The sequence below is a fragment of the Denticeps clupeoides genome, chromosome 17, assembly GCF_900700375.1.
Source record: "Denticeps clupeoides chromosome 17, fDenClu1.1, whole genome shotgun sequence".
In the NCBI taxonomy this organism is placed as follows: domain Eukaryota; kingdom Metazoa; phylum Chordata; class Actinopteri; order Clupeiformes; family Denticipitidae; genus Denticeps; species Denticeps clupeoides.
Genome location: NC_041723.1, coordinates 9,234,302 through 9,246,479, shown reverse-complemented (window position 1 = coordinate 9,246,479; position 12,178 = coordinate 9,234,302). Strand labels below are relative to the sequence as shown.

Genomic DNA, 12,178 nt, shown 5'->3' with positions numbered 1-12,178 from the left:
TTGTTGCTGTTGGTTGTCCATTTTAAAGGCTCGTAATCTTAGCCACCAGGTAACGATCCAGTCCCAAGTCAAAGTTGTGAGTGTGGGTGCATGGGTGGGTGTTCTGCATGTGCCAACAGGGCTGAATGGATGGAGTGTCCAGGTGAAGCGACCCGCCATGACTGCCTGGCCACCTTCTTCTAAGTAATGTTGCCGTCCCATGAGCCCTTGCGAAACACGTCCCTGAATCATCGACTCTTGGCTCTCGGCTCCCTCTGTTTCCCCCCATCTCCCTCTGTCTGCTACGTGCTCCTCTCTCTTCGCCTGTACACAATCTCTTTGTGTTTCCAGACTCTCCGCTCTCCACTGCTCTTGTTCCCGCGCTCACTCTTTCAGTCTCTCTCTTGTTTTTTTTTTTGTTTTTTTTCTCTTCTTTTCTTTCTCTCTCTTACTCCCATATGATCCAGCCCCCATGCATATTTTAGCCCCTCTCAGCTTGTCTCTTCCCCCCTTCCCCTTCTCTCTCTCCCTCTCCCTCTCGTTCTCCCCTCTGCACCTCTCCCTGGTGCCCCATAAATAGTGCAGACGTAAGCTGGTAAATAAGTGATGTTTCGCCCCCTGATCAGCACCGCTAGACCCAGCCTGCCGGATCTGGAATCCTTTTTGCTTGAAACTTCAGAGAGTTTGCCTCCTCTGTGTGTGTACATGTGTCAGTGTGTGTGTGTGTGTGTGTGTGTGTTTTCGGGAGTTGTTGTTTTCTTTCCCCAGGTGGCCCCTCCCAGCCCCTCCACTCTTGGCCCCTTCGTGGGCTCCTGTCATTCGCTGACAGCACGTCTCTGCTTTTACACTTTGCTGGTTCTAATTCAACCCTCCGGGGGGCGCTCTCCCTCCCCGCCCTGCACCACCCACACCAGCCCCACCTTCCTGGCAACTGTGTACAGTACTTCCTGGTAGCGCTGGTAAATATTTAACCACACTCAGCAGTTTGGGGCTGTGTGTGTATATATATATGTGTGTGTGTGTTTGAGTGGTGGGGGTGTCTGTTTATTTGTTGATGCCCCCCCAACCGCTACATCCCGAAAGTGTTGAATATTTGAGACCGGGGCAAGTTCTCGCACAATGCGGCGCGAATGATGGAGCGAGCTGTCTGTCAGCGAAACACACACACACTATGATTAATACACCATGAGTTACATAAGGCACAAAGGAGCTCCTTCTCCAGACCAGAACTTTGCAAGAAGTTGTGTTTTAGTTGTGGTGTTAGCTGAAGGCGGTAGAGAGGTCGCGGATTTTCTCACTGCCGAAGCAGGCCTGGATCACAACACCATACCCGCTCCCACAAGGCCACATACTTACCGTGCTTGTTGGATTACCTGGTTAACTTTACAATCCGGGGGCTCCAAACCTTTTTTTTTGGTATCACAGACTGGTTTCACGCATCGTCCGTGTTTAATACTGTGCAAAACGCAACTTTCTCAGATTAGAATTCACTCTGAATCATTCAGTTGCACTAGTTAACGATTCAAGTCAAAGTTGTGAGTGTGGGTGCATGGGTGGGTGTTCTGCATGAGCCAACAGGGCTGAATGGATGGAGTGTCCAGGTGAAGCGACCCGCCCTGACTGCCAGGCCGCCTTCTTCTAAGTAATGGGGGCTCCAAACTTTTTTTCTATCACAGACTGGTTTCATGCGAGACATTTTTCCACCGACCGGACCTTGCGAACGGAACACAACTTTCCATAGGGAGTTCTGAAAGTGCTGTAGAATTGTTTTGTTGTTGCATGCGGGTTTCATTTAACAGTCGCCGGTGGCAGAAACCATTGTGAGAGAGCAGCAAACCGGCATTCCTCTTCCTTTGGTTTCACAGCAGACGGCTGTATGCACAATAGATTCACGCCGGATGCCTTTCCTGATGCAGCCCTCCCCATTTACCCAGGCTTGGGTTCAGCACCAAGAAACGCACTGTCACACGCATCTCCACGTGTTAAAGCAGCAACCACCCTGCACACTCCAATAATGACTAAAATAGAAATGAATTTTTAAGAAATGGTCTGCAGGCCAGTGGTTAGACTGCAGATATTAAACAATCCTAGTAGTCACAGTACCTCAAAGTAAAGTGACTGCTTAACTGGAAGACGAACGAAGAAATAAATCACAGATTTGAGTTGTACTGAAAAAAGTGCCGCTAGCTGGTTGGTAGGAAGCGTTTCATTTCCAGCTCTTCACAACAATGTGGACTTGCTGCATTGTGAATTCCTCATTATATCTGCGCTTGAACGTTTTGCCACGTCCAGGAGGTTCATGCCAATTTCACATGGTCAGCATTTTTTTCACCTGATACGCTATGGGGTTTTGTTTGACAGGGACTCTAATTTACACATGGGTGACAAAGTATAGGACAAAGTTGAATAAATGAGTGAAGTGAAATATTATCACTTTTTTTTACCATGAGTAATTGCTGATAGATGTGCTCATATGTTGCCTCATAGGGAAATGCCGTAGGCCTTGTGTGCGTGCATGTGCGTGCATGTGCGTGAAGGTTTAATGGATGGGTTGAGTTTTAGTTCATCAGTGACAGTTGGGCTGCACTCGATTTGATCTGGGTGCTTCAGACCTGTGTGTGTGTGTCCCAGCTGTGAATGCTCAGAGTGGCTCTGTGAATTATTAGTGCAGGGATCGAGGGGACTCTCTGCAGACCCCGCCCCTCCTGTCAAACCCGGACTGCAGCTGATTGGCCAGGCAGCTGAAGGATAGTCTGGAGACTGCAGCTCTGCACACAACAGCCACGGCCTCTATAATGGCCCTCTGTGCGTGTCAGTGTCCCTGGACTCAGATAGCTAGATCAGGGGGTGGGGAAAACAGAGACAAAAATGCGTCCGTGAGTGTAAAAAAAAAAAAAGTGGTTTTCATTTAATTAGTAATCCTCATCTCTGGATATAAAAAATAGGCTGAACGTATCATGTATTTATCAAATGCAATTATTCTACAAAATTCAAACAAATATGAGCAATATGCAATAAAAATATTTAGGTGATCACGATATGTGTCAATTTTTCCAGTGTTACCCAACGCTCTTTTTTTTTTTTTTGCCTGCTGTGCTTGTGTTGTCTCACCCATCGCTGTGGTTCCAACTGAACCAAACACATTATACTGCCCATTAACGGCCTAATGATATTATGCAGCTGGCCTTTTCATTCCTGCGGAAACTGAGAATCGACCTCCGCGACGATCTCTCATCTCGGCTGAAACGAAAGCATCTGCAGATACGCAGAGCGCTGGGTGCCAGTCTGTGTATTTTTTGCACACCATCGATGTCACGGATGTAAGTCTACTTGCTTACCTGTTTGTTTTGTTGCCCTTGCATGACTCCGAGATTTTATTTTTTTTGGCCTGGTGGATTCAAATCAAAAATACACACCATGGGGCAGCTAATCTAAAAAACATTACTATTCAGTTATTATAGTGCAGGACTGCTGTGTGTGTGTGTGTGTGTGTGTGTGTGTGTGTGTGTGTGTGTGTGTTGAGGGGTAAAGATGAACAAAGATCGTTAAAGCTGATGAATACGTCTATTCCGGACACACATACACACCCACGGCGACTCCTCTGCATGAGACAGCAATCTATAAACCACCAAGAGAAAGATGAGGAAAATGAGCGGGAGGGGCGGGGAGAGGAAGAGGAAGAAATGGAGGATTTTTTTTTTTCTGCGGGAGGTGTCTGGACCCGGGGGCAGTGCAGTAGGTGTGTGTGTGGTGTTTAACAGGCATCAACTCATCCCGCCTGACCAGAACTGTGGGCTTCGCATACCTGACAGTGACATACAAGCAAGATCCCAGCATCTCTGTTGCTCTGTCACACACACACACGCAAACACTCACATTTTGCAGATCACATAGTGTGCAAAGAGCTTGGCACACAAAAAAAAAAAAAAAAAAAAAGGAAAATTTTTACGTGACAAAAATGGCCTGAAAATGCTCTGTACTGACAGGCCGCGACTCCCATGGTTAGGCTGTAGCACCTTGCCATTATGGCACAGAAAAAAAAGACTTTACAAAGTTTACGTTTTTTCCATTTTTTTTCCAAAAAACTGATGATATTGTGTCATGCCATCGTTAACTATGCCAACTATATTGAAAATGAATGGAATTGCACATGCAGAGATGTTTCATTTCAATTCACCATCACAGAATTTTTTAGCACCACCAAAGTGTGTGTGTGTGAATGGGCACAGTAGTGCACGCTTTTGACACCTAGGCCCTTTAGCAGCTAAATACACAGCCATCACCCGCAGCTATGTACTGATCCATGATTTATACCTACTGCAATTCACACTTACGATACACACACGCACCTATCTCTCTGCAGCTGAGAGCCGACAGCACACTTTCCATAAATCACACACATCTGACAAAACAGCTCAGTACAGGCCTCTGCCTTAAACACCATTACCCCTTCTGTCGTATGCCCCGCCCCGCCACTTCGCTCTGTTCCAGTCATATGGTTCCTTCCCTCAGAGGTGTATGGGTAATCTGTATGATGTGGTTATGACACGGACAGGGCGTGCATGCACAGACACCACCCCACATGGGTGGTAGTAGCCTAGTGGGTAACACTCGCCTATGAACCAGAAAACCCAGGTTCAAATCCCACTTACTACCATTGTGTATATGTAAATGTATTAGAGGTGTGATCAACAATTATCAATGACTTGATTAACGATGCATCCCATAAATTTTCTACATTATTTCACATGATGTTTTCAAATACATTAAGGTTAAGGTCTCTTTTACCTGTTGAGTGTAAGATTAATTTTAACACCCCTAACGTTTGTTTTATGGTTTATTCATTTCTATGGTGTGTGTATGTTTGGCTGTAAATGCACACTGTAAGCTCAGTTTAAGGCGGAGATCTGTTCTCTACACCTGCCTGTTAGCAGCTCCATCCTCCTCCATCAGCTGCTCTCTCTCTCTCTCTCTCTCTCTCTCTGTGTGGGGTGGAGAAATGGACATGAACAGTGTGTTTGGTTGTGTGAGAAAGCGTGCACCGACACACGGGGTCTTGGCTGTGCTAGAGGACAGCAGTAGGAGAGGGGAAGTCCCCATCGCGCAGGTAGGAGGGGGGACACTGGCAGGCAGGACGTGGCCGCGGCGCAAGGTTTGGCGGGGGCGGAACGGAGGGGAGAGGGAGCCGAGGGCCAGGGCAGGGGGCCGTTTATTTGTAGCGCGCTCCCAAGCGAGTTTCCTGTCTCTCGGAGCTGGAAACCTGGGCGCGTGCGAGGCTCTAAGACAGCCCATCTGTTAGACTCCGGCCCTTGGACGACTGTCAACAAGCTAAAAATACGGCGCGTTAAAGTGCACCGTGCGGCAAAGGTGATTTTTCATTTTGTGTTAAAAACGGAGCAGAGAGGGACGGGGCCCCGGGTCCTGAGAGGGGAGGATGAACGCGCTGCCGCCCCGCCCCGCAACCACACCCCCACCTCCCTTCCTCTCCTCCGTCTCTCCCTCCATCCTTTTCCACCTCGCTCCAGCCGTCGGCGGCGTCTTCCTGTTCTCTGCTCTGGTCCAGACAGTCTGACTATGAGCCAGCAGAGAGTGCTGTACAGAGCACAGCCACTCAGATCACACCAGGTGGGGTGTGTGTATGTGTGTGTGTCGGTGAGAGTCAGGAATATGTAGGCACCAGATATATATAAAAATGAGACAAATTATATACAATATGTAATAAACATAATAATAATAACACAATAATAATTATTAGTGCACTGTACTCTGCACACGGTGACACGACAAAATGTGTCCTCTGCTTTTAACCCATCACCCTTGGTGAGCAGTGGGCAGCCATGACAGACGCCCGGGGACGGTGTGGGGACGGTGGTGCTCAGTGGCACCTTGGATTCGAACCGGCAACCTTCTGATTATTATTGTTGTTAGAAGTAGTATTGTGTAATAATAAAAGTAAAGTTAACATTTTGTTCATTTAAATTCCTTCATTCAATTCATTAAAGCAAATTAAAATCTAATTACGACTAATTTCAAAATCATCTTTAACTAGGGCCCAGTACACAAACCCAGTGTGTGTGTGTGTGTGTGTGTGTGTGTAAGTTTAAACCATTGAAGCACAGGAAGCAGCGCTTCTGAGTAAAGTCCTTTTTAATGGCAGGTAAATAGGGCGACGCTTGCTGCCGGAAGACGTGCGAGATCCCGCCGTAATTCCACTGCTGTTCGACGACTCATGTAGATTTGGCGGGGGCTGGCTGTTCTGAGGTCAGCCCAGAAGCGCCGGTAGTTTAATTCGTGCCTCCGTCAGCTGACCTGGGACCGGGATTTCCCACCATCACGCCGAAGTGTGCAGGTAGCGCGCGTCCCGCCGCCTGTCCGCTCGGAGACTGCAACACACATTAAAAGCTCACCGACAGCACTCGGGCCCCAAGGGGGCGCCACAGAGCCAGGAGCTTGGGGACCCCCGAGGCGGCGCACACACACACACACACACACACTCTCTCTCTCGCTCGGAGACAGGCTTGTGATTGAAAGTGACATGATGGCAGCCTGGTCCAGTGCGCGGCACATGCGACCGCGTGTGAACAAAAAAAAAAGAGGCTGTTTCGGGGAAACGTAGATTTGATTTTCGCTTTATCTTCATCTGCTCGAACACTCACCGCCACCCCACCCGCCCCCCTCGCCCGCTCCCCCGCCCTGTGTGTGCAGCAGTCTCACAGTCTCTGCATTAGTAATGCGACTGGGCCATATTTCCCATGAGTCCCCAGCTCCGCAGGATTTAGCCTCTCTTTTATAACCAGTTTAGGAAAACAATGACAGTGTAGATATTGAGCGGTGAGGGGCTGTTTTGCCCAGCGCACCGCCTCCCCCCCACCCCTCGCCGAGCTGGGGAGAGAGGGCGCCGTTCCAGGCTCCTCCCAGCCCTCCTGCCACCCGGGGCCCGGCCGCAGACTGCACCATTCTTTCAGCCGGAGCGGGGCTGCTGTGGAATGGCCACCGTCATGATCTAGGTGTTCTGCTCCCTAACAGGCCGAGAGAATTTGGACTGGGAGTCGCAGGGTGGTGATTTTGGCAGGACGTTAAGAGTGTGTGTAAAAATGGGACAGTTGAGTCATCAAGGCTAACGCTAGCTGGTAAATTTCCAGCATCGGGGTGTGTGTAAGGGTTGCAGCCATCAGACGTTGCATCAGAAGACCCAAATTCTTCCATTCCGCTCTCTGAACCACTGTTACAGATGGACGACTTTAAAGGAAAACACTTCATTTACATTTACAGCATTTATCAGACGCCCTTATCCAGAGCGACTTACAATCAGTATTTACAGGGACAGTCCCCCTGGAGCAACTTAGGGTTAAGTGTCTTGCTCAGAGACACAATGGTAGTAAGTGGGGTTTAAAACTGGGTCTTCTGGTTCTGGTTCATCAGTTGAACGGTGAAGCAGAATGTGTTACCCACTAGGCTACTACCACCCTACTCCACCTACATGGTCGTGGTCACTTGGTGATGACCTGAATGGAATTGTGTTTTCCACTACAGAGTTGATTAGAGGATGTGTAGGAATGTCTTGTGGATGTCTCTTCCATCTTTTAGAGTAGCACAAATATATATATATATATGTGTGTGTGTGTGTGTGTGTGTGTGTGTGTGTGTGTGTGTGTCAAAGAGAATTTTCCAGGTATTGAAAAGCTTCCATATTCCATCACCTCTACAGCCACATGTCTCTGTCTAAAAGTCATGTCAATTACATCTGATTTTTGCTTTTAAATTGGTCTTAGTGGTCTCCTAATACTGAATCTGCAGTATCTTTTCTGAAATTCCCCAGGATGCACTGTTTCGATGTGTGTAGCTGTAAATGATGAGTATGAGGAGAGAGGCGGGACGACGAGGAGAGCATCCTATACAAGTTGAGTGTGCATTCGTGGAAATTACGTCATCAACACTATTCACCAACCTCAACCAGAAAGTCGTGTCTGCGTTTTTTTTTCAAGAAATAAAATAGAATGAACCCACTGGTTCTTCAGAGTCTGGTGTGATGGAACTGAAAAAATTCATTTGTGCTCATTTTCACATCCAATCACTGAGCAATTGGAATGCTTTGCATGTTTGGAAGCCATGATGGTCAGTGGAGTTCGTCTTTTAGGAGAGGGGTGGGAAATTCTCTGGGTGGGCAAAGCATGGCGAAGGGGAGGTGACCTTTTCCCTTATGACAACATGAGAAGAGACATTCCAGATCCGACCGTCTGAGCTGCCGCTCTCTGAACGGTGAAGCAGAATGACCAAGGCGCTCTTTATTCATATCGCCATTTCTAGCCAGTGCAGGACCATAGACAGGCTGTGGGGAACTTGTATTAATGTTAAATAATCTCACACAGTGAAATTTTCATAATACGGGACCTTTAGGCTTTTCAGGGTTGTCATAAGTGTAGTTTAACAATATTTTGGTAAATTTTACTTCTTGTTTTTCAAATTTGCACAGAAATTTCAGAAAACATGCTCATGACAATTTGCCTTGAGAGTAATTGAAAAGTCATGGAAATTCTTTTGTAAAAATATGCAAGAACCCTGATGTACATTCAGTCACGCTGTGACACACGCGTTGAGCAGCGGGCCCACGTGATTGGCTGCGGCAGCCCCAGACCCTAATGCAGTTTGCAGCCTGCCTCAGCTGTTTAAGCAACGCCGGTGTGGCCCCTTCTCCCGGCTGTGGAGAATATATCAATTACAGCTGTATAGGACCGATGTCACACCGAGAGTCATTATCCGATTCAGAGACACACACCATTCCGGGGATCGATCGCCTGCGGCGCGATCAATACCGCCGCCCCCGACGACGAGCTCAGATGAAGAGCGCTGACTGCGGCCGGGCCCCGAACGCGCGTGTGCGCTCGCACTGATGAACTAATTCGAGCCGGCGCTGCCGCAACGGAAACGTCAGCCGCCGACAGATGCGGCGCGTCTACCAACACGAGTTCTCTTCACAGATGTGTGCAGGGGGTGGCAGCTGTGTTGTGTTGCATTGTGGGATTGCGTCATTGATTTAAATGCATTTGCTTTATTTACTCTGCATTTACTCTATTAAGTGGTACATGTTTAAGTTGTGTGTGTGTGTGTGTGTGTGTGTGTGACGTTTACGTTTTAGAGTGAAAGTAAGAAACTGTGTTTACGGTGATTCAGAAGTCTGAATGACTGTGTGTATATACATGCATGTGTGCGTGTGTGTGTGTCGACTGTGTTTGCGCCATTTCAATCAGGCCACTGCAGAGGTGGTGTAACCCGGGACCCCAGGGAGTAGCCTCGGCCTCAGACCCCTCCTCCCTCAGATCAATACCGCACCAGCCAAAGCTCGGAAACCTGGGGGGAAAACACACACACTCACACTTAAAGACACACACACACACACACACACTTATTCACTCATGCACATATTCAAACGATCACAGTCGTAGCACAAAACCAAGCAATATGAAACAAAAGCACCAACCTCAGACCCGGATAGGCAGAATGGCCACCTAGCAGGCGCCCCGAAACGCCGCCGCTCCAGGAGAAAGCAAGCCTGACCTCTGCCGGCGGGGCGCCGCCACTGCTGCCGCCGGCACGGGCCGCGGACGGGCGCAGTGAGCGGGAGAGGGGCGGTTCGCGCTCGTAATGGGGTCAGCGGCTCCCAGGGAGAGGCGGCATCTCGCCGGAGAGCGCTCGTCTGCTGCGCGGGAGGGGTGCGGCGGAGACGAGGCCATTTACGTACCTGCAGCCGCCCTGGAAGGCTGGAGTCAGGCGGCACTGGGCTTTAAGACCCAGTGGCCGGGCCTGCCGGGCCCTTGCTGAAATTGCAAAGTTCTCTGCCAGCGGTGGTGGGCAAAGTATGCACGCCAAGATAAGGACTAAGAATACGAATTTATTGACGGAAGAGCGTATTTAATCCCACATTTTTTTTCTCTCTCTTTCCAGCCATATTGATGCAGAAAAAAGCCGAGCCTATCTTACTCCGAGAGATTAATCTTGAAAAGCAGCTTTTAGGGACGAGAGGGGGATGATTGCTGCTCTTTCTTTTGGGAATTGGGTTTAGGGTCCAGAGAAAAATGGCAGAGAAGGAACAGAGCCGTCCAATCCGGAGGAGAAGTCTCCCTAATTCGTGTCTGTCTGCGGCCCGAGCCTTCAGCTCTCTTTTCATGCCATTATTACGCATTTGACCGAGGTGTTTCACATGGTATTATAAATTAATGCTCCGAGCTCAGAAGCCCATAGAATGTGGGCCTCATAAGGTATTGAGATGAAGTCTTGAAATATTCATTTAAAAAAAAAAAAATTTAAGGAGACGTGAGCCTGCCAGATCTGTATAAACAAATGAGTATTGGCGGTTGCCATGGAAAAGGAGCTCTGCTAAGCAAATCAACAATAAATAGAATATGACGCATGAGATGAATAGGAATGTTTGAATGCTAAGATGTGGATGGAGATCGGAAAAGGGAACGAGGGAACATCGGCCGTGCGGGTTTGGTGCGTGAAAGGTGGTGCCGGGTCCACGATGGACGGACAGACAGACCCGGCAGGAGGGGGGCGGATGAATGGGGGAGAGATGGATAGAGGGATGGAAGGGAAAAGAGAAGTGGAGGGGGGCGGAGGGTGTCGGGCTGGAGGTGTGGGCACGTAGCTTATTATTTCTCTCCTCATGTGTTCTCCTCTCTTCCCCTCCAGAACCACACACTGAGCCAGCACGCGCAGTGAGACTGGGCGCGGCAGGACACCCGGCTCAACCCGGAACCCCGACCCAGGCCCGGTGGGGGAGGACCATTTCAACATCACAGCCAATCAAAGTGTCATTTGCTACTCACATGTAAAACTCTAACGATTCCACCGCCAGGCGCAGCTATTACGAGCAGTGGGGAATGAATATTAATGGGATATGCTATTAAAAAAGAAAAAGGAGAAAGGAAAAAAGGAGTTGAAGGAGAGAAAAAGGTATTCTATGTGCAGTATTTTATCATCCCTGCTTCCCAGTTGTGTTTTTCCTTTCTTTCTTTCTTTCTTTTTTTTTTTTTATCCTTTTAAAAGATGAAAATGGAGGGAAAAAGGAACCGCCCCATCTATGATTTTTAGCCTCTAGAAGCGCTTCACGTCTCCTGTCTTCTGTTGCTTTCCTGTATAAAACTTTATAGGTGACTATTTTATTTTCCTTTTCACTCACGGTTTTGATTTATTTGTCTCTATGGTTTTTTGTACCTTTTTATTTCCTGCAGTAAATAGGTACTTGTGCTGTGTTGTGATTGCTTGCCAGTCGTAATTTTCCCCTTTTTATTACTATTGCTAAATATTTTTGTTTTTCTAATTACAGTTTTAAAAAAAAGACAAAAAAAAACAAACAAAACAAATAAAGTTTAAAAATGTTATGGTTTTGATTGGATTTTCCAGTTCATGGGCCTTATGGTTGTTGTAAAAATGAATCTCATAAATTTCAGTGCAACTGGATGATGTCTGCTTTTTAAATGTGAATTAACAAGATTGCAATAACTAGTACAGTTGAAAATAAACAAATAAATAAATCATGAATAAAGGGAATCCATGCATATGGTGTGTGTCATATTTCTAACAAAAGCGCTCCCCTGGTGGAAGGCGGACCCCCTCATGGCATCCTAATTTGCCGCCTTACGGCTTTTACCAAAAACACGTCCACACCATGAGAGAGCCAGAGAAACCAAGGATCCCGTCACAACAGGGATTTCTCCACACAACCTTTATTTTTTTCTCTCTCACAAACCTATATATTAAAACCCCTGTTATACAGACGACCAACACCTCTGATTATGTACAGATTACATATGATATGGACTTGAACCAGTGCAGATTTATGCAGCGCAAATCAAAATCAAAATCTGGTGCTATTTGAGGATCATCTGAACATGACTGAAGAAATTTTAAAATCCATGTTTCAATGATTGGCTCACACTGGCCTTTTGTGTATGTCATTGTCGACAGTGCAAATTGATACGCTGTATGATAACCATAATGAAAGCGAGCTAGCATGTAACCTTTGTTTTTTTTTTTCACAAGAATTTCTCCAAACTGCCAAATGCTATTTCTGATCAGTAGATCAGTTCAGGCACATGTTTGTGAATTTAAAAGAAATGTATTAGGCTGATCTTGTCTGGTTTTACATAATGATAAAAGATGGAATGCAACGTTTATCCTGTCTATAGTCAAAATGATC

The 12,178-nt window shown here is 47.3% G+C and overlaps 1 protein-coding gene across 5 annotated transcripts in view; it reads left to right on the top strand.

Annotated features, from left to right (window-relative positions):
- znf423 (zinc finger protein 423) overlaps positions 1–11,982 on the top strand; it is a 122,170-nt gene extending 110,188 nt beyond the window's left edge. For all 5 annotated transcript variants that reach the window (XM_028957602.1, XM_028957601.1, XM_028957599.1 and 2 more), the window contains one exon: positions 10,669–11,982. In XM_028957602.1, coding sequence (XP_028813435.1) covers positions 10,669–10,698 — 30 coding nt within the window. In that variant the 3' untranslated portion in view covers positions 10,699–11,982. The remainder of the gene's footprint in view (positions 1–10,668) is intronic.
- Positions 11,983–12,178: the final 196 nt, after the last annotated feature.